At 41.6% G+C, this 22,642-nt stretch overlaps 1 protein-coding gene across 4 annotated transcripts in view; it reads left to right on the forward strand.

Moving 5' to 3' along the window:
• Positions 1-220: 220 nt before the first annotated feature.
• The window catches only part of hbs1l (HBS1-like translational GTPase), a 141,002-nt gene continuing 118,580 nt past the window's right edge, over positions 221-22,642 (forward strand). For 3 of the 4 annotated variants that reach the window (XM_080192729.1, XM_080192723.1, XM_080192724.1), the window contains exons 1-4: positions 221-391; positions 7,882-7,947; positions 11,063-11,206; positions 11,715-11,903. In XM_080192729.1, the coding sequence (XP_080048855.1) occupies positions 349-391; positions 7,882-7,947; positions 11,063-11,206; positions 11,715-11,903 (442 nt within the window). In that variant the 5' untranslated portion in view covers positions 221-348. The remainder of the gene's footprint in view (positions 392-7,881; positions 7,948-11,062; positions 11,207-11,714; positions 11,904-22,642) is intronic. The other variant, XM_080192725.1, reaches the window with a different exon arrangement.

Raw genomic sequence — 22,642 nt, forward strand, 5'->3', positions numbered from 1 at the left:
TGAGGGGCTGGGGTGGGTGGCAGGGTAAGGAGGTTAGTACGCGTGCGCAAGGTGAGTGCCCCGGAGGCGGTGCGTGAGGATGTCAGTGCGCGTGCGTGAGTTGAGGAGCTGGGCCGGCAGCCAAGTTGTCAGTGGGCGTGCGCCAGAGTGTATCGCGCAGATGGAGGGGGCCGAGAGGGAGAAAGTCAATGTGCGCGTGCGCGAAGGGAGGCAGCGCGTGTTGGGGGCGGGGAGCTGTGCGCGTGAGCGTTGCGTTGTTCGGCGACATGGCGACGGTGGCGGCCTAAAAAAAAACCCATCGTCTCGAATAAACCGCAAAACACCCGGCGCGGGTGAGCCGTCAGCAGCATGGCCAGGCACAGAAATGTCCGCGGACTGAAGTATGACGAAGGTACTGAACAGCTGCATCATGGGCCGTTTTTGCTGTCAAATTCCAGTGTGTGGTTGTCCGCTGGGGCCTTAAATCCCGCTCCCCCGCCCCCCCAACAGGAGGCAGCTCCTTTCAGGGCCTTCTTTCCACATCTGATTTAACCGGAGAATTAAAAGTGGCCACGGTGTAGATGGGTTGAACAATAATCGTCATCACTAATGCTTGTTAAATAATCATCCGACCTGGCATTGATTTGGTGATAATCTAGTGAAACAATTGCTGCACACAGCATTTCCCAGATGATGTTAGATGTCCACTTGACAAAAAAACCTGACATATGGTGATATCTGAAGTAGTTTTTTTGAGGATTTAATTATAGTTACAATAATAACACTATTTACTCTGACTTCTTCACGACAAAATATTTGACAGGCCAGTATTGTACTTCATTGCACTTAGTTTAGCTACATTGAAAGTAACTTTTAATTTTGAAAGTTCGACAAGATGATGTCATGAACAATATCGTTAAAAGGTATTTTTCAAATTTTCATTTTTTTCAAGCTCTTACAGAAATACTTTAGCACGATATATTGTATTAAATCCAGAGTGAAGTTTTTCAATTCATGTGTAAGGCTGACATGAAAATTTTACAACGTTCACAACTCACTGTAATTTAGATAGACCTCCCCTACACACACACACACACTATATATATGTGTGTGTGTGCCTGTTTGTAAATAAAGCTTAATATAGTTGTGGCTGTCAGAGAGATAGTAATTTTTTTATATCACTTTTTTTGATTCAATAATACTTCAGTCCAGAAAAACCTGGTTTTATCACTGGGCTCATTTCAAAGATTCATACAGATGCTTACAGCATAGAAGTAGGCCATTTGGCCCATCATGGCCATGCCAGGTAACAAAGATCAGACTGCACTGATCCCATTTGTCCAGAGCTTCGCTCAGGGCGCTAGAGGATATGGCAGTGTAGATGAATATCTAAATACTACTTAAATGTTATAGAAGTTTCTGACCCAACCACACTCCGTTGCAGACTTGCACCATCCTCTGGGATGAAAAGGTTTCTCCTCAACTCAACTCTTAGCCATTTTCTACCTTTTTATCTTAAATCTGTGCCCTCTAGCTATTGATCCCTCTACTAATGGAAAAAGAGCCTTCCTATTGACTCTTTTTGTTCTCCTCATAATCTTGTTTGCTTCTACCAAATTCCCTTTCAACCTTCACTGCTCCAAGAAAAACAGCACCCCCTTTTAATCTTTCCTCATCACTCAAACCCTCCACGTATTGGTACTGATATGTTACTGTAAATAGCTTACTTGAGTTTAATAATATTTATATTGTGTGATGGTCTTTGATTATCACAATTGTTAACATTAGTACTATTATCGCTGCGAGCACTTCATGGCTAAACGATCAAAAGTGCTCCTTCAGTTGTTACTGTATTTTGTAGAATGATCCCTTCAGATGCAAGTTTGGAAGGGTAAAATTTATAATTGTGTTGTTGGGTCATTTCCATAGATGTGTGAAAATTATACGCACACACTAATGCTCTTCTGTGAGTCTCCCCAGGCCTAGGTATGGGTCATAGGCTCGGAATTACACATCAGGCCAACAGTAGAACCAGCAAATTTTCATTGGAAGAGCTGAGACCCTCAAGGATGACAACTGCTTTAAGATGGAGAACATCTCAGGATAAGGACTTATGCTTCCTTTAAACATATATGAAGATGGTGATGGAAAACCACGGGAAATTGTAGTTGAAAATGGGAAACTCTAATGAACAACTGAAGAGGAAAGTGCAGGATCATGAGGCTCGGAGAAACAAGCAGGGAACCAGTGGCTCACCATTATGTGTATATTGTTTTCCTGAAACCTGTAAGTACATTTGGTATAGTAGGAATTGGGCTTATATCTGATTTCCCAGATGAAAAGTTCCTGATCCTGACCAAAAATTTATCAAGAAGTTGCTGAGTGGAGTTAAGTACTTTCCTTTGTGGAAGGAAGAAAAATGTCAGACTTGGGCTGCAATTGAATAGTTACACTGTGGCGTTGAAAGAGGCTTTGAAACAAGTTGTCAGCTGGATCTTCATTTTATTTTGAAGAATGTGACAAGCTTCTTTCAATCTTGCAAAATCATGCAGCAGTCCTTTAATGTCAGCCACAATTTGTGTTTACCTTCACTGCCCCCGATCAATGTTTTTGTAAGGCTGTGTTTTCTTACTCCGAGTTATTTTCAGCAACACATTATTTATTAGCACACACTTGGCCTGGAATTTAAAATGTTGTTATCACACAAGCTCGTATGTATGCAAAGATTAGGTACAGTTGAAAGTAAAATGCTATGATTGCAACAGATCTGTAGTTTCTGATGTTTTAAAGTTGAAGTGAAAGTCTGGTTGTTGTGGGACACCACTAGTCGCATCCTGCCAATTGGAGTACTTGCCCATGATCCCTACTCTATTTCCTGTAGTTCAGCCAGCCAGTTTACTGGCTAAGTCAAATGGTCTCTTATGAAGGACATGAATTAAATGCCTTCAGTAGTCCAGATATATAGGGCAGAATTTTTAAAAAGCGTCATAACACTGAGAATACTGGAGCAATCTGCGCTGGTCCATCAGGTGTGCTCTGGACTGAAATCGTCCTATACTTGATCCCATTTTGAGAGAACGGAGAGAGGGGGGCTTTGGGAGGGAGGGGCTGGAGTGCCTAAACACAATGGTGAGCTGGACTGCAGAGCACTCGGGTGCTGTTTCACAAGGGTGTCCTCATCTGTCAGACCCTTTCCACCCCTCAACATCAGATCACCCCTCCCCCTCCCCCTCGGTGGCATTTCCCCCTCCATAACATGCGTCACCGGCATCGGGGCTTTCCCGATGGTTCTACTTGCCTGGCCCCAACATGCCCCTGCCTGACCTCCCAACATGCACCCTCCACCTCCCCCCCATCCTTTCATGCTGCACTCAGGCCCCCCATCGTAGCCCTCACTCAGGCCCCATCCTTTTCACAAGGTGTCCGATAGGCACTGTCAGGTGGGAACTGCTGGCTGAGCCCTTGACCACCCGGTCACTTCAGTGGTGTCCAAGCCCCCGGCGTGACCGTCTGCTTGTGGAGACGAGTACTGATTTATACTTGTGTAATGTCCCGCCGGAGAAATGGGAACATTCTGGGGATGGAGTGGGTGGAGGTGGGGGGTGTGGGGGAACGATCATGTGCCAAACTCAGATCAATCTAATGCTAATTAAAGGTGTGATCTGGTTTGTGGCAGCAGAAAGAGGTTGGGGTGATTGCAGACTGCTTGGTGCTGGCCATGGAACCGATTTTTAGGCCTGCATGCTCTTTTCTGGTATCAGCACGATCTGATGCCAGAAAAGGCAGGGTGAGTTTGGAAAATCTCCCCCATTGTATACTTTAATATCCTTCCATTTGCTACTTTGGTGATCTCTTCAAAAATTCAGTCATATCAGTTAGGAATGACTTGTCATTTACAGATCCATGCTGGCTCTTCCTGATCAGCTGAAAGCTTTCAATCTATGAAGTCATCATATTTGTAATTATAGACTGTCTGTAATTGTAGACTATCAAAATTTTCCAAACACAAACGTTAGACTATCTGGTCTCTATCTCCCTTGTTTCCATCTACTATTTTCATGCACAAAATTTCAATTTAAAGGTCTGGTTTCCGAATTGAGAGATCTTTGGTAGATTATAGTTAGGGTCCCCCTACTGCCATGTTCCCCCTACATCTTTTAAAACTCTAGGATGGAAACTGTCCGATCTTGGGGATTTGTCACTTTTTAGCCCTATTAATTTCTCCATTTTTATTGCTTATGTTCATTTTGTTCACTTTGTCCTTGATTCAATAGTACAATGTATAATATAGCCTCATCTGTTCATACTTTTGTGTATACTCTGTGTATAAGTCAACAGCTATGCCATGCTGTACTTGCATTAGTAGTTGGCCTCACATTTCATCCCAGAAGTGCATCTTTTACTTATGCGATAAGTTGATGCATGGGATCACATAGGCGATTTGGGTTGTGTTATGAAGATGATGTGGGAGTTTTAAAACATGCCTACACATACCAGACAATGTATGGCGTGGCAAGTGGCAAAATAAATGCAAAAAGAGTGAAGTAAGAAGCTGTTTTCAAGCCAAAAGTCAGAACATTTAATAACTTGTCAAATAACTGCAGCAGTGACGGGATTCAGTATAAATAAAAACCTGGTGTCTGAATGGAAGAAGTAGGAATCTCCCTGAAGAAGATGCCCAAGATGAAATGCACCATCAGAACAAGCAACAGCCACAGGCCTGATCTTGGGAAGCATGTATTGGAGTGGGTCCTCAAAAATCATTTTAAATGCAATATGTATATACATGGACCAAATGAAACCTTCAATCCAGCAAAGAGTTTAAACAACAGTTAGTTGTAGCTGCTTTGCGGAATGAAACAATTTAGCCTTATGGCAGAAGACCAAGATCAGTCAGATTACCAAAAGATCTCAATGTGAAAATCACCAGTTTTCAGCAGAAACACAAGTTTCTAATACGCCATGTCAGCAACATGGATGAAACATCCATGAATTTCAATATGTCCAGCAACCAAACTGTGGAGTGGAAAGGTTTGAAACCTTTCATTGAAAATTACAGGACATGAGAAGATGAGATTCACCGTGGTACTAGCTGGAATAACTTTAAAATTTTTGATAATTTTCAGAAATAAAACGAGGCTGAATGTCATATTTCCGTTGGGAGTTTTGTGTATGTCTATGACAACAGTTCGATGGATGAGGATGAATGGAAGTGAGCATCCATAATGTGCGGAATAGCCATTCCAGTGACCTACATAAAGAATGCAGCTTATTAGTGTGAGACGAGTTCAGATCCAACATACCTGATGAGATAAGAGGCACCTGTGAAGAAATAACACCCACATTCTAATAATTCTATGGACAGGCAGTGGTGTAGTGTTAATATACCGGACTAATAATCCAGAGACTTATGCTAGTGCTCTGGAGTCATGGGTTTTAATCCTGCCATGGCAACTGATGGAATTTAAATTCAATTTAATAATTTAAAAAATCTTCATGAGCCTATCATTGATTGTCGTAAAAACCCATCTGGTTTGCTAATGTCCTTTAGGGAAGGAAATCTGTCATTCTTACCTGACCTAGCATACATGCAATTCCAAATTCCCAGCGCTGTGGTTGACTCTTAACAGCCCCTCTAAAATTGCCTAGCGAGCTATTGAGTTAAGTACAGTTGGGAATGGGCAACAATGCTGGCCGTGCCAGTGATGTCCACGTCTCATGAAAGAACATATAAAAACTTACAAGGAGTCAATATTTTAGCCTTTGGATGTGTGTCATAGCAAGCCATTCAGGGATTAGGTTTGGGCTGAAAGATGGACAAAAAAGCCTTCTCAAAAAGTGGAAATATGCATATCGCTGCGCTTGATATTTTATATGGTTTCATTATCCAGTCAGGGATGCTGTTAGTGAACAAGTTCAAAAAATATGGAGTGCACTCTTTAATGGATGGAGGGAAAGCTGAGTTTTTGTGGAGAGATGATTCTGAAAGCAAAAGCACCACATCATCCTTATGCTGATGCGTTGGTTAAAGTAATTCAGAATGAGTTTGATGAATTCTATGTTTCGAATGTCGAAGACAATGAATTTGATGTTTTTGAACACTTTCATCATATGACCTAGGAGCAGAAGTAGACCATTCAGCCCATTGAATCTCCTCTGCCATTCAGTGAGTTCATGACTGATCTGATGTGATAATCCTCAACTCCAGTTTCCCACCTTATTCCCATAACCTTTGATTCCCTTACCGGTTAAAAACCCATCTATCTCTGCCTTGAACGTACTTAATAACCCAGCCACTGCAGCAAAGAATTTCACAGATTCACTACCTTCTAAGAAGAAAATCCTCCTTGTCTCTGTTTTAAATTGGTGACCCCTTACTCTGAGATTATGCTGTCGGGTACTAGACTTTCCCACAAGAACAACCTCTTAGCATCTACCCTGTCAAGCCCTCTGAGTATCTTGTATGTCTTAATGAAGTTGTCTCTCGTTCTTCTAAACACCAATGAATATCTTGTCATAAGGAAATTCTGCCATACCCACGATCAAGCTCATGAAGCTCTTACTGTCCATTTTTATATTACTTGTTTGTTTACCTTCATAGTTCTGTTTGTTAGTTTTGAAAACTTATCCAATCCTCTGTCTGTCTTTGCCATTTTTTTTTCTTTTGGTTTAATACCATCCCTAACTTCCTTGGTTAACCATGGTTGATTTTTCTCCTTCCTGGATTCCTTCCTCCTCCTTCGTTGGGATATATCTTTGTTGTGAATCACAAACTATTTTCATAACCACCTGCTATCGCTGATCTATGCTCTTTTTTGCTAGCCTGCTTTCCCAGTCTGGTTCAGCCAACTTTGCCTTCGGTTTTTATAATTACCCTTACTGAAATTTCGCACAGTTGTTGCTGACCCAAGTTTCTCGCTGTCAAATTGAATGCTAAACTCTACTATGTTATGGTTGCTGTTTCCTAGGGGGATCCTTTATTCTGTGATTGTTCACTTAATCTGCCTTGTTACATGTTACCAGATTCAAAATAGTCTGATCCCTGAAATTGTGCTTGTAAGTTGATGCTTGAGTGATCTTGGGGACACCAGTGGAATGGATTCTTGGAAGGCAAGAATGAAACCCTGAGAAGTGGACCTTAGTTGAAGCCATTCAAGTTGAAAAAACTTGAGAATTCCAAGGCAAAATCTTTGAAGGTGAAGATTGGAAGACGAAGTTTCAGTGCTTTGTTCGTAATGTGACAAACATCGGGTGGTTCGTTGAGAAATCCATGGAATTATATTTGGTTGCATTTGGAATTTATTCTGTTTTATGGTGTGTTTGACCACAATTTACCTGCTAGTTCACATGTACCTTCTACTCTAAAATGAGTATAACATAGATATTGTAAATTGTTTTCAAACTTGTATAGTAAAGTTTATTTTTGTTTGTTCAAAACCTGTTATATCTTGTGGCTTCCATCTTGAATCTCAAACTTTGTCTACTTTAAACTAAACATTTTTGGTTCCTAACTGGATCTCTCCCATGACCTGGGGTCTGGCCAAGGATTATAACAGATTTTAATTAAGTTTCTTCAGTAGCACTTCATGGGATATGGACAGTAATGGCAAGCACACATTTATTGCCCTTTGGTAACTGTCATGAGAAGGTGCTGATGGGTCATTGCCTATTACTTTTCTATTAATTTATTTAGCGTTATCTTTTAGTCTTTTAAAATTTAAACTCTGCAAATGGGAACCCCCAAAGAATAAAAGTAGGTATGAACAGACTATTGTTACTTTATCAGAATTAAGAAAATCAATAACTTTTAATTTTTCCTAGTGGTCTCTTTTATTTCATATTTAAGGTGCTGATCATTTTACCACAGTTTTCTGAAAATCAATCAGTGCTACTTATTTTTAGATTTTGAAGATGATGACGTCTATGGACAGTCAGTTGAGGATGATTACTGCATTTCTCCAGCAACAGGTTTGTTAATGATGTCACATTTCTTTGTAGTACTTACACAAAATAAATCTGAGTAATTTCCATTAGATGTCAAGAAAGGAGATTACATGCCACTAACACTATTTTGTATGGATATTCTTATTTTTACAATCTGAGTCGTTTTGATGCGTAGATGTATCCTCATGACTATTCCCTAAAGTTATGAATAGATTTTTTGGGAGCATTTTTGGAAAATTTAACCTATTCCTGCATCCTTACTGCCTCCAATAACATAATTATAGTAGCTATGAGCTTGCAAAGTATGGACTTCAGAGAGAGAAATTGAAGGAGTAGAAAGTCTCTTGTTGTCAACCAGAGTTTGTCTAAAGTTTGTTTATTTCCTCCCTATTTATCACCACAGTGAAGTCAAAATTGGAAGCGTATATGAATTGATGGATAGCTCTATTTTTCTATTATTGATGCAGTCATATGGAGGCTTGTTGTGCTGTTTATCCCATTGTTCTTAATTCCCTAAATTTAAACATTTAGTGTGGTAGCCATCTAATGTTCTTTCTTCTAAGTTTTAGCCACCCTAATCGTACCAGGATATAAAAAGATGGACAGGTCGGTCCATACACCTTGTCCAAAGTAATTGCGCAAATAATCATTGTGGCGCCAATGTTCCCTTTCACTGCAGTCATGTAATCTGCTGGAAGGGTAAAACACATAAAAAAAACTGCTAGGTCAATTCAGGGGGAAAATTTAAATTGGGGGGACCCAAAGGTGATCATAATGTTGTCAAGAGATAGTGAGCTTGAAGTATATACCCAACACCCCACCCACACTTGTGCAATTATATATTGCATTGTGAAATGCTGCAACAGAGAGCATTTCCGGCTTATTGAACTATTACAATGGATCTACATTCACTACACAAGCTGATAACTTAATCTAAATGGTAATAACTCTATGCAAAAAGATACTGCACGACATTTTACCAAGTTCTGTGTTTATATAGCTCATATGCACGATCCCTTATATTCCCTAACTAGTTTAGATCAAATAATCATTCCAAGCAGTCATAGTTCTGTCTTGTGCCTTCATTATTGTCTTAGTTTATTGTGATAACTAAGGTTTTTTAAACACGTATCTTGGTAGCCCTTCCTTGGATCTTTATCCTCAATATCATCCACCTTCTGAAGGATCCCAATTGGATGGCATACTCTAGATGAGAAGTAATCAGGCTCTTGTTCTTTTTGTTTCACACAGTACTGTTCTCACTATGTTTCATTCCCATTTACTTCACCTTCAGATTGTGCACCGTTATAAACTTAAACTCTTAGGTTCCTTTCCCACTCACTAGACTTCAATTGTGTGTCAGGAATGACATTCTTATTGAATGTCTTAATGACATTAGATCTCTGTGTGCATGAAACTACATTCGTCTATATTAAATTCGATCTGCTAGGAACCATTTCCTCCATTGTACCTCTGTCACTAGCAAAATTCTTTTGTCATCTGAGAGCTTGGAGAGAGCTCATCTAGGACCTTGATTATAGCTCCTGAAGAGCAGTGGCTCTTGCAGTCATGAGTAACCCATCATGCAGTAATTTGCCAAGATATTTCTTAAAATTCAAAAATCCAATTTCCCCTCATTACCAATGTAGCTTGCTTAATCAATTGCACTAAATGAGTGAAGCATGACTTTCTTTTCCAGAAGCCATCTTATGAATTATTAATAATGCTTGCTCCGTTGAGCTATTGTGCAGGTTACCTGTGATGATCTCTTCTAACAACTTTCTGATAACTGAAGTTAAGCTTCCTAGTTCTGATTTGTACTTTTTAAGTATTGATGCTCCATTAGCTTTCCTCCAAAATCAATCTCTTGAGCTTTAAAATTAATAAACGTCTCTATTCCAGTTTGTTTTCTGTCTTCGAGGTCTCCTGCTGATTACTATCAACTCCTACAGAATGATACTTAATCTTGTATATAGATCTTTTTGCAATTTAAGTTGGTGAAACTCGACCACGAAATGGGAAGAGGGAGTTGCCAATAAGTCAGCATACATTTTTCCAGTTTTTGATATGGTTATTCTTAAGATGCCACATAATCTCAGTAATAACTTGGATGGGAAAACAGATAATTCATAATTATCCAAATGAGCAGAATGTTAACATCAGCAAAATATTGCAGGTGTTTTAATTTGAAACAAGAACAGAGGATGCTGGAAAAATTCAACAGATTTGGCAGCATCTGAAAGGAGAGAACGCAGAGTTAATGGTTTGAGTCCTTTTGGCTTTTCATCAGAACTAAAGAGACGTTATTAGATTTTAAAGTGTAGTTGGGAGAAATTTCATCAAAATGTGGCAACTTTCTAAGAACAAGACAGATGGTCTATTGCAGGGCATGACATTGAGGCAATACATATTTGAGATTTTTTAAAAATGGGATTTAAGATGGAGGAGAAAGATCACAATCTAAAGCTGCTGAAATCAAATGTTGAATCCTGGGCTGCCTGGTGCAAGCTGGAGGAACAGCATCTCATCTTCTGATGGAAAATGTTGCAGCCCATGGGCCAGCTTTAGATTGTGATTTGTTTTAAATTTGTTCTTAGCAAGATTAGAAGGGTAAGTACATGGGCTAGGGCTTGGGTGGGATTGTTGTCAGTGCAGGCGCACTGAGCCAAATAGCTTTCTTCTTTACTGTAGGGATACTATGATTTTATGATATATTGCTGAAAAGTGAGCTATGCTACCAAACCTTTTCATATTTCACTCATCAGGATAGCTTGAAAGAATTTTCCAACTGCGACAGGTGAAGCACAATTTGATGTATGAGAAGAATGTGCAATATCTTGACCAGAATGAACTTGGTTTGAATTTGAACAAAGCTGGGCATTTAACAGGCCATTCTCCATGGCAGTGCCTCCACCAGAGTCCAGTTGTCAACCAATCAGCACTCACTTCTCATGCAGTATAAATTGTTGTTTCCTTGTTAAGGTTAGAAAATTCATTTGTGATACTCTGATGAGTGCAAGGCAAAAAACTTTGAAAGCGCGTCTCTTTTCAGCAATACTTGAGTACTATACTAAAAAAATCAACTTGGAAACTATACACTTATCAATTTGGAAACTATACATTTATTTTGATATTGTAGCTGCTCAGTTCATTTACAAAAGAGATGATTACAACCGAAGGGCCTTTGCAGAGGAACCTCTGGAAGAAGGTGATGAATATGCAGAAGATGAAGTTGATGAACCTTCCCACAATAATCAGCCAATACCGAGTAGAGTTGACCAAGGTACACCATCAAGTACAAGCACAATTTTTAAATTCAAATATGACTCTCTTGTATGCTACAATTTTCCTTTGCATACGTTTTGTGAAATGAATAAATGAAAATTAATTGTAGGATATTTAGGCAGAGCAGTGATAGATATTTTGTGACCCAATCCAGTTGGCACAGTTGCTGTGTGCTTGGTGCTGATAGTGGTCTGTAGGGGGTCTAGATTTTCATTTGGGAGGAAAGTAAAATAAGCTTCTGCTGAACAATGGCAGAATAAAGAAACCAGGAAATTCCTGGTCCACCTGCAAATGCGTGGCCCTGTTAGGTTTACTTACTTAAAGTACCAGCGCACAGTTTGAGCCCTCTGAATAATTTGTTTTTAAACATTTATTTGAAAATATATATTTCAAAAAAGGTTTTGAAGTAGAGCTGCTCCATTCAAATACTTGTCACTGCATTACCACAGAGATTTTGTTGCTGTATGATTACTGGAATCCTCTCTGAATATGCCTTTCTGTTGCAGCTCGTCTGTATTCCTGTCTAGATAAAATGCGAGAAGTTTTAGGGGAATCTGTATCAGAACAAGCAATGGTTGATGCTGTGCTGAATAGTCAGTATGATGCACATAAAGCCCTGGAACTTGTACTTTCTGAGGACTGCCAGCAACCCTCAAAAATAAAGAATACAGTCCCAACACGGAAATCCACAATAGGTATGTGAATTTTGTGGGTTACTTTATGTTGTATATATGTTTCTTTTAAGTGCCTCATTGTCTTCAAATCGGCAAAAATATTGTTTGATAAAATTGTATGCTACTATTCTGTAATCAAAAATGAAATTTGGCTAATTCAATGGGTAGTCATTGTTTTATTTTTGTTGCATTTGTTGTTATGACTTAGCATATTAGTGCAGAAATTGAAAAACCAAGGTGGGTATTTTAACTTACCAAGTGGATGGGTGGATGTGTCTTGCTGACTTCTGCTCCTATTGTGTTTATGAGAACGTGAGATACCTTCTTAGGATAGTCAGGTCTCTTACTAATGTATGCTAAAAGCCAATTGACTGCATGTTTAACCATGGATTCTGGTTTAACAGCCAGTGCACAAATTTCCAGGAGCTCACCAGATTGAACAAGGTGAGAGGACAGCAGGGATTATGGGATTGAGCAATTGACAAAATTGGAAAAACTTCAAATGTACAGATATGACTGCTCCTTCTTCGCCTAAATGAAAGGCATTTGCTTAGAGGACTTGATTCATTGTGTTAGGTTTGATTTCCAAGGGATAATTTCTGCTAGCCCAGGAAATCTTTGACTTTGATCTGCAGTTCCTAGCTATCGTTCCTTTCAGTGGTATGAGAGCTACTAATGCAGCTCTAAACAGCAGCAGATTTCCCCCACTCTCCTGAGGACAGAGGGATGGACACAGAGCTCCAGCTTGCAGAAGGTGATACCCCAGTACAGGGTATTCAGGTAGAGGATGAACTTTCTGGACATGACTAAGCATCAGTGCATCAGGTGGCATCTTGGAAAAAGGTTGCCAATTGGACCAAGTGCCATTGATGGTCAGTCACCACAGTCTTGAATTTAGACATCTTCAACTCCTTCCACAAAGCCTGGTTGCGACATCACATACCATTTTTGGGAGGGCAGCTGCTTATGTGCACTTTGCTGCTGATGATTCCAGTAATAATGACAGAGCCCCCAGATTTGCTGCTGTAACTGGATTCTCAAAAGTATACAAATTTGTAAGCAGGTGACAATCGGTATGCTCTTAGATCAACCAGTATACTTCATCAGTTGGAAGGGATTCAAGTGCACTAAAGTTTTTAGTTGACACGTATCCACTGAAAGATTATTGTGCAAGTCTGTGCAATATATTCAGGAAGCTGCTATGCTGCCACCTTTTTTTGTGTCAGTCGAATCAGCTCTTTGGAGTCAAAGGCATCTGGAGTCCTATCATTGATGTACAAGAAAGCTATAGCACCAAACCACATAAATGCAAATGGTATTGAGCAGCAGAGAGGACTGGAGCTGTACCTCCCTCTTCCTAATAATCCTCTGCATCATTAGAGGAGGAGCCTTTGTGACCAGGGTATCTGGAGCTACTCACTTAATTGCCAGGGATGCGTGGGATGGACCAACGCAGAAATCAACGTGTACACTACCAGCATAATGGTCCCACAGTTGAAAATCCTTATCATTCAACTCTTACCCATTGCTTGTTTTCCACTCATAGCATTTTCCTCATTGCTGAAGGCCACTTGGTAGGCATCTGGTAATGAGGGGGATGACTGGACAATGGAGCTTTGAAATTAAGTTTACGGTGCATCAGTGTTGACAATAGTAATAATTTTGAAGCTTTTAAACACCAAAATAAAACTGCACAGTGTTCTTTTCCTTTGCCTATTTTGCTGACATGGTGCTAACCTTATGACTTCAGCTTAGCTAGACACAGGCTGTTTGTTTCCCTGCTCTGCAGAAATGCTTCTGGCCAACATCCTCTGGATTTTGGAGTCAGTGAGGGTCCCACCAAAGGCTGCTCAGCCTGCATATGCTGGGGCAGACTCTGTTGGAACAGAAGACAGAATATGATATTCTGACTCAGGCAGGATGGAGGTGGGAGACTGCTTTGACCAGAGCCCCCAATTCCATGTACCCTTTGTCCATCTTCCCCTTCATGGCCTACCTGCAATTAACTGTTAGCCAAAAGTTGGAACCCACTGTGTTGCAGTTCACCGAGGCATTGAATGATCAAGGTGTGGCCTTCCTTAAACTTCTTAAGTTGACAGACTGAGTGTACAAGCCATTGATCAGGGCCAGCATGCACTTGTTTGATTTCTGCGCCTGATGCTCTATGTAGTTATATACTCTTTCCACAGAGGTAGACAAGAGCACAAAGGACTAAAATATAATTGAATTCTTAGGGTGATGGACTTCTTTCTGGAATATCTTTTTTCCAATCATGCATGGTGCTTCTGGACATGCGAGCAGACCTTGCATGTTTTTTGTTGATGCTCCAGAGGAGCTATTCGCATTCAGCTGAGCAGAGCTTGGAATGACTACTACTATCTCTGTCTCCAACTTCTGTTTCTGCTCATCTCTAATATGTGGCTCAGCATGTGATTATTCAGTTCCCTGTTTGGGTCCTGCTGAGATGCGTCAAATTGAGCTGGTGAAAAGTGCATGTGAGATGTGTGACAGTGTTCTGTGATTGACTTCCTTTGAGGAATCTTTGATCTCCTTTGCTACCAGTTCCTGACTGATCATAGGATAAAAATATGAATTAAAATTCATGAAAGATGAAAGGTTTTAAAGTCGATCATCATATTTCAGTGACAGCTGACATCAAGTTGCGTTGATTAGGTGTGTTTGTGGCTATGATAATATTCTGTTAGCTGGAGGGTGTGAAACATCATCTGCCTTATCATCGATGGCCATACATGCAGAGGCTAGGCTTGTCAGCGGTGCATTAGCCACCCTGACGATAGTGGAGGACATGACTGGAAAGCCACTCTGGCTCTCTGCCTTTCTGCTGCAAGGAGAGAGAGCAGGTTGTTTCATGAACATGAAAAATGGAATGTGTTGTGAGGATGGAAGGACAAAAAAACCTGTGGAGGGCGACAGTGGTAGTAACTTGGGAGTGAACGGTGGGCGAGGGAATGTGAGGAGGTCCCTCAGCAAAAACAATTGGATGGAGCTGCAAGGTCTGTCAGTCTTTCAAGTGCTGTGTAAGAGAAGGCTGTGGCATGTCACCCATTTCCTGTACTGATGAGGTAATTGAACTTCTTGCTGTACTCTATCCACGTGTGAGGGACCACAATCTGGCCATGCCTGGTTGGTTTCTGAGATGGGCTTCTTCCTCTGGCTGCTGGACTAAAATGTCTCTGTTGGCCCTTTATAATCTGCAGCATGATGTCCAGAGCAGCTTTCCTGCCTGCTCCAGTTGGCCAGGGAAGTACGAAGTGGAAGGTTAGTTGTGGCTCAGTGAAAGACACACTGAGAAACTTACTCTACCACTCTTCTCCCACTATGCCAATTTTAAATTCAATCCCAAGTCTTAGTTGTGTTTTACAGCATGGTTCCCATTATATCTTACTCAGAGCATTATTGTAATGAGCTACTTTGCCAACTGAGTCCATATCTTTAGTCAAATGTCTGTTCAGTTACATAGTTTTTTTATAATTGAAAGTGAGGGCGGTTTGCAATATTGGAACATGTTGGGATCTGTTGATGAGAAGAAATGCCAATGGTAATGGTACTTGTGTGATAAACATTTTGCAATATTTTATTTAGTTTCGTACTTTTATGTCTAATACTCAGCTCATCATGAGTAGTATATCTTGTTTAATTGTAAAAGCCAGTTTGAGCTGTTCATTGGATATCTGAGTGTTTTTCAGTGAAAACCTGCATCATAAGGGTTTCTATCATTATGAAATGAATGTAGTAAATTAATTTTGGTAACGAGAAAATAGAAGTCTTAGGATTTAAACAGTGAATTTTTTTTGTGCCTTGGTTTTTGACAAAATCAGTGCATCTTAATTGGCAGGAATCTTAGGAGAGGGAGAAAAGCAGGAAATGAACAGAATGTAACTTCTATTTTAACAATATAGGATATGTTTAAAAAATGAAACAGAAAAGGACCCTTGAGTCCAAGCACTTTTGGCTGATGTCAGTCCATGTACCATCTCATCATTAGTACCCTTCATAATCTCTTGTTTCAGCAGCATGTATACTTGGGCATTTCAACCAACTTACACCAATTGTTTCAATGACCATTAATTTATGCCATTTTTGAATATATCCTTTTGTGCAGGGATAATTGAAAACCATAAGAAATTGAAAAATGAGTAGGCTATTCAGCCCCTCGAGCCTGCTCCGCCATTCAATAAGACCATGCCTGTTCCGAACATGGCCTCAGCTCCACTTTCTTGTCTGATCCCATAACCCATGATTCCCTTGTAGATCAAAAATGTGTCCAAGTCAGTCTTGCATATATTCAATAACTTGACCTCCACTGTGCTCTGGGGCAGAGCATTTCAAAAGTAACAAATTCCTTGTCAACTCCATTTTATTCTGAAACTAGATTCCCCCATAAGGAAAACATCCTCTCAGCATCTAGCCCATCAAGTCCCCTCAGAATTTTGAATGTTTCAAGAGAAGCATTCCTTATTCTTCTAAACTCTTAATAAGGTCCAAGCTGCTTAATCTTTCCTCATAGACCACCATATTAATTCAAGGAATCAGCCTTGCAAACATTCTCCGAACTGCCTCCATTTCTAGAATATCCTTCCTTGAATAAGGTGACCACAACTATATGGAATGCTATAGGTGTGGTCTTATAAGTGCCCTGGATAGTTGTAGTAAGACTTTCATACTCATTCCCCTTACAGCTAAGGCAGCATTTAATTTGTCTTAATTACTTGCTGTACTTGCATGCTAACTTTTTGTCATTCATGGACAAGGACATCCAGATCCTTTTGTACCTCGGTAATCTGTATTCAAGCTTTAAATAATATTCTGTTTTACTATTCATAGAGTCATAGAGGTTTACAGCATGGAAACAGGCCCTTAGGCCCAACTTGTCCATGTCACTCAGTTTTTAACCACTAAGATAGTTCCAGTTGCCTGCATATGGCCCATTTCCCTCAACACTCATCTTACTCATGTAACTGTCTAAATGTTTTTTAAAAGACAAAATTATACCTGCCTCTACTACTGCCTCTGGCAGCTTGTTCCAGATGCTCACAACCCTCTGAGTGAAAAAATTGCCCCTCTGGACTCTTTTGTATCTCTCCCTCACCTTAAACTTATGCACTCTAGTTTTAGACTCCCCTTTGGGAAAAGATGTTGACTGTCTACCTTTTCTGCCCTTCAGTATTTTATAGACCTGTCAGATCACCCCTAAGTTTCCAATGTTCCAGGGGAAAAATGTCCCAGTCTATCCTTATAACTCAAACTATCAACTCCCAGTAGCATCCTAGTAAATCTTTTCTGCACCTTTTTCTAGTTTAGTAATATCCTTTCTATAATAGGGTGGCCAGAACTCTACTCCAAGTATGGTCTTACTAATATCTTGTACAACTTCAACAAAACATCCTAGCTCCTGTATCTGACGTTCTGACCAACGAAACCAAGCATGCCAAATGTCACCTTCACCACTCTGTCCACTTTGAAGGAGCTATGAACCTGTACTCCTAGATCACTTTGTTCTGTAATTCTCCCCAACGCCCTACCATTAACTGAGTAGGTCCTATCCTGATTTGATCTACCAAAATGCATCAACTCACATTTATTTAAATAAATTCCATCTGCCATTCATCAGTCGGCCCAATTGATCAAGACCCCTTTGCGATCCTAGATAATCTTCCTCGTTGTCCACTATGCCACCAAACTTGGTGTCATCTGCAAACTTACTAACCATGCCTCCTAAATTCTCAATCAAATCTTCAATATAAATGACAAATAACAGTGGACCTAGCACCGATCCATGATGCACACTGCTGGTTATAGTCCTCCACTTTGAAAAACAACCCTCTAACCCCACCCTCTGTCTTCTGTTGTCAAGATGTGGAGATGCTGGCGTTGAACTGGGGTAAACACAGCAAGAAGTCTCACAACACCAGGTTAAAGTGTATCAGGTTTATTTGGAAGCAAAAGCCACTAGCTTTTGAGTGCTGCTCCTTCATCAAGTGAGTGGGATTTTAGTTCACACACACGGCATATAAAGACTCAAACTCAATTTACAAAATAATGGTTGGAATGTGAGTCTTTACAGGTAATCAGGTCTTAAAGGTACAGACAATGTGAGCGGAGAGAGGGTTAAGCACAGCTTAAAGAGATGTGTATTGTCTCCAGGCAGGACAGTTATTGAGATTTTGCAAGCCCAGGCAAGTCGTGACATGAACCCAAGATCCCAGTTGAGGCCATCCTCGTGTGTGCGGAACTTGGCTATCAGTCTCTGCTCAGCAACTCTGCGCTGTCGCGTATCGTGAAGGCTGCCTTGGAGAACGCTTACCTGAAGATCAGAAGCCGAATGCCTGTGACTGCTGAAGTGTTCCCCAACAGGAAGAAAACACTCTTGCCCGGTGATTGTTGAATGGTGTTTGTTCATCTGTTGTCAGAGCATCGGTACGCTCTCCCCAGTATACCATGCCTCAGGGCATCCTTTCCTGCAGCGTATCAGGTAGACAACTTTGGTCAAGTTTCAAGTTTGTGTACCGTGCAGGGAAGTCTGTTGTCAACTTGTTGAACTACACGTTTCAACCAGATGAAATCTAAGTTCTCAGCTGAGGGCTCAATTTCTGCCCCACCACCAAAGTAGACCTGATCAGTCTCGCAGTGGACACAGGAATTCATCAAGCGAATTAAGCTGCGGGAGTTCTTCCACAAACCCCAAGAGGCCAACAACGAACACAAATGAGACAGCCAATGAACTGGAACAGCCGACAGAGATCCGCAGTGCAGCAACCAAAGAGGAAAGAGTCGAATTGGACTCCTCTGGAGGGCTGCTGCCCTCGACTTGATGTGTATGCCCAAGCTACCAGGAGCAGCGTCAATGCCAGATTCATCAGCCGTACTCACAAGATAGCCCCGAACATCACTCAAGCGCAACGCAGCGCCATCCACACTCTTAAGACCAACTGCAATGTTGTCTTCAAACCGGCAGACAAAGCAGACATCATACTGAACAGGACAGATTACTGCAAAGAACTGTACCAACAACTGAACAACGAGGAACAGTACAGACAGTTACCCGTAGATCTGACCAAAGAGCACATCCGTCAACTCAACAGACTGATCAAGACATTTGATTTGGACCTTCAGAGCACCCTCCGTGCTCTCATCCCACGTACTCCCCGCATTGGAGATCTCTGCTGCCTCCCGAAGATACACAAGGCAAACACACCCGGCCGTCTCATCGTATCGAACAATGGGACTGTGCGAGAACCTCTCTGGCTACATCGAGGGCATCCTGAAACCCATTGTACAAAGAATCCCTAGCTTTTGTCACGACACTATGGACTTCCGACAGAAACTCAGCACAAGTGGAGCAGTTGAACCAGGAGCACTCCTCGTCACAATGGATGTCTCGGCACTCTACACCAGCATCCCCCATGACGATGGCATTGCTGCAACTGCCTCAGTACTCGACGTCGGCAACTGCCAATCTCCAGATGTAATTTTACAACTCATCTGCTTCATCCTGGACCACAATGTCTTCACCTTCAACAACCAGTTCTTCATCCAGGCACACGGAATAGGGGACCAAATTTGCACCTCAATATGCCAACATCTTCATGCACAGGTTCGAACAGGACCTTCACTTGATGCTATATACTAGATACATCAATGACATTTTCTTCGTTTGGACTCATCGTGAACAATCACTGAAACAACTATATGATGACATTAACAAGTTCCATCCCGCCACCAGGTTCACCATGGACTACTCTCCAGAATTGGTTGCATTCTTGGACACGCGCATCTCCATCAAAGACGGTCACCTCAGCACTTCACTGTACTGCCAGCCCACAGGTAACCTGACGATGCTCCACTTCTCCAGCTTCCACCCTAAACACCTTAAAGAAGCCATTCCTTACAGACAAGCCCTCCATATACACAAGATCTGCTCAGGTGAGGAGGATCGTAACAGACACCTCCAGATGCTGTAAGATACCCTGTGAGAACAGGATATGGTGCTCGACTCGTCGATAGACAGTTCACACGCGCCACAGTGAAAAACCACACCGACCTCCTCAGAGTACCCTTCGTCGTCCAGTACTTTTCCAGACTGGAGAAGCTACGGTGTCTTTTCCGGAGCCTTCAACATGTCATTGATGAAGACGAACATCTCGCCAAGGTCATCCCCACATCTACACTTCTTGCCTTCAAACAACCGCACAACCTCAAACAGACCGTTGTCCGCAGCAAACTACCCAGCCTTCAGGAGAAAAGTGACCGTGACACCACACAACCCTGCTACAGCAATCTCTGCAAAATGTACCGGATCATCGACGGATGCCATCATCTCAGGTGAGAACACCGTCCACCAGGTATACGGTACATACTCTTGCAACTCGGCCAACGTTGTCTACCTGATACGCTGCAGGAAAGGATGTCCCGAGGCATGGTACATTGGGGAGACCATGCACCCACTACGACAATGGATGAATGAACACTGCTCGACAATCACCAGGTAAGAGTTTTCTTCCTGTTGGGGAACACTTCAGCGGTTACAGGCATTCGGCCTCTAATCTTCGGGTAAGCATTCTCCAAGGCGGCCTTCATGACACACGACTGAACAGAGACTGATAGCCACATTCCGCACACGAGAACGACCTCAACCGGGATCTTGGGTTCATGTCACATTACCTCTAACCCCCATGAGCCTGGGCTTGCAAAATCTCACTAACTGTCCTTCTGAAGACAATATGCATCTCTTTAACCTGTGCTTAACCCTCTCTCCACTCACGTTGTCTGTACCTTTAAGACTTGATTACCTGTAAAGATTCGCATTCCAACCATTATTTTGTAAATTGAGTTTGTGTCTTCATATGCCCTGTGCGTGAACTGAAATTCCCACTCACCTGATGAAGGAGCAACGCTCCGAAAGCAAGTGGCTTTTGCTTCCAAATAAACCTGTTGGGTTTTAACCTGGTGTTGTGAGACTTCTTTTCTGTTGTCAAGCCAATTTTGTACCCAGTTGGCTACCTCACCCTGGATTCCATGACATTTAACCTTATGCAAAAGCTTACCATGCAGTACCTTGTCATATGCCTTCCTAAAGACCACGTAGACGAATGTTGACTGCACTGCCCTAATCCACCTTCAGAAAGCTCAATCAAATTCCTGAGACATGGTTTTTCACTTACAAAGCCATGCTGTCTGTCCCTAATCATTCCTTGAGTCTCTAAATGCCTGTAGATCCTGTTCCTCAGAATACCTTTTAACAACTTACCCACTACAGACATTAGGCTCGCCGGTTTGTACTTTTCAGACTTTTCCCTGCAGCTGTTCTTAAAGAAAGGCATAACATTTGCTGCCCTCTACTCTTCAGGCACCTCAGCTGTGGCTGTTGATGATTCAGATATCCCTGCTAGGGGACCCGCAATTTCCTCCCTAGCCTCTCACAACACCCTGGGATACATTTCGTCAGGTCCCGGGGATTTATCTACCTTGATGTGCTTTAAGTCTTCCAGCACCACCACCTTTGTAAAATGTACACTCCTCAATACATCATTATTAATTTCCCCAAGTTCTCTAAGTACATGTCTTTCTCAATGGTAAATGCCAATGAGAAATATTCATTTAGGATCTCCCCCCATCTCCTGTGGATTCACTCATAGATGACCTTGCTCACCCTTAAGAGGTATTTCTCTTACTCTTTTGCCCTTTATGTAGTTGCAGAAGCTCTTTGGATTTTCTGTTGCCTTGTCTACCAAAGCAACCTGTGTCCCCTTTTTGCCCTCTTGATTTCTCTATTTACTTTACTCCAACAGCCTATATACTCCATAAAGGATCCACTTGCTTCCAGCTGCCTCCTCATATGCCTCCCCCTTTTTTGACCAAGGCCTCAATATCTCGAGTCATTTAGGGTTTCTTACTTCTACCAACCTTGCCCTTTATTCTGAAAAGAATATGCTTATCCTGAACTCTGGTTAACACACAAGCTTCCCGCTTACCAGCCATCTCTTTATCTGCCAACAGACTCCCCCAATCAACTTTTGAAAGTTCCTGTCTAATTCCATCAAAATTGGCCTTGCCCCAATTTAGAATTTAAATTTTTTTGGCCAGACCTGTCATTCTCCATATCTGCCTTGAAACTAATGGAACCATGGTCACTGGTCCCAAAGTAATCTTTAATACTTCTGTCACCTGCCCGCCCTTATTTCCCAAGAAGAGGTCAAGTTTTGCCCCCTCCAGTTGGGCCATCCACATACAGAATATGATATTTCTCCTGAGTACACTCATCAAATTTCCCTCCATCCAAGCCCCTATGTCTGTCCCAGTCAATGTTGGAGAAATTAAAGTTCTCTACTATTAACACTCTATTTTTCTTGCAGCTATCTGTAATCTCTTTACATATTTGCTCCCCAATTTCCTGCTGGCTGTTGGAGGGCCTGTAGTACAATCCTATCAAAGTGATCTCTACATTATTTTTCAGTTCTTCCCGTACAGACTCAGTGGGCGAACCCTCAGATATGTCCCCTCTTAGTACTGCCATGATGTTCTCCCGAGTGAGAAACGAAATTCCCCTGCCGCTCTTATCTCCTGCTGTACCTATCCTATGGCATCTGTATCCTGGAATATTGGGCCGCCAGTCCTGTCTCTCCCTTAGTCATGTTTCAGTAATAGCTATAACATTCCAGTGCCATGTACTCATCCATGCCCTGAATCATCTGCCTTGCCCGTCAGGCCTTTTGCATTGAAATAAACGTAGTTTAATCTAG

Source organism: Carcharhinus amblyrhynchos, chromosome 7 (genome assembly GCF_965287045.1).
Source record: "Carcharhinus amblyrhynchos chromosome 7, sCarAmb.v2.hapA, whole genome shotgun sequence".
Taxonomy (NCBI): Eukaryota; Metazoa; Chordata; class Chondrichthyes; order Carcharhiniformes; family Carcharhinidae; genus Carcharhinus; species Carcharhinus amblyrhynchos.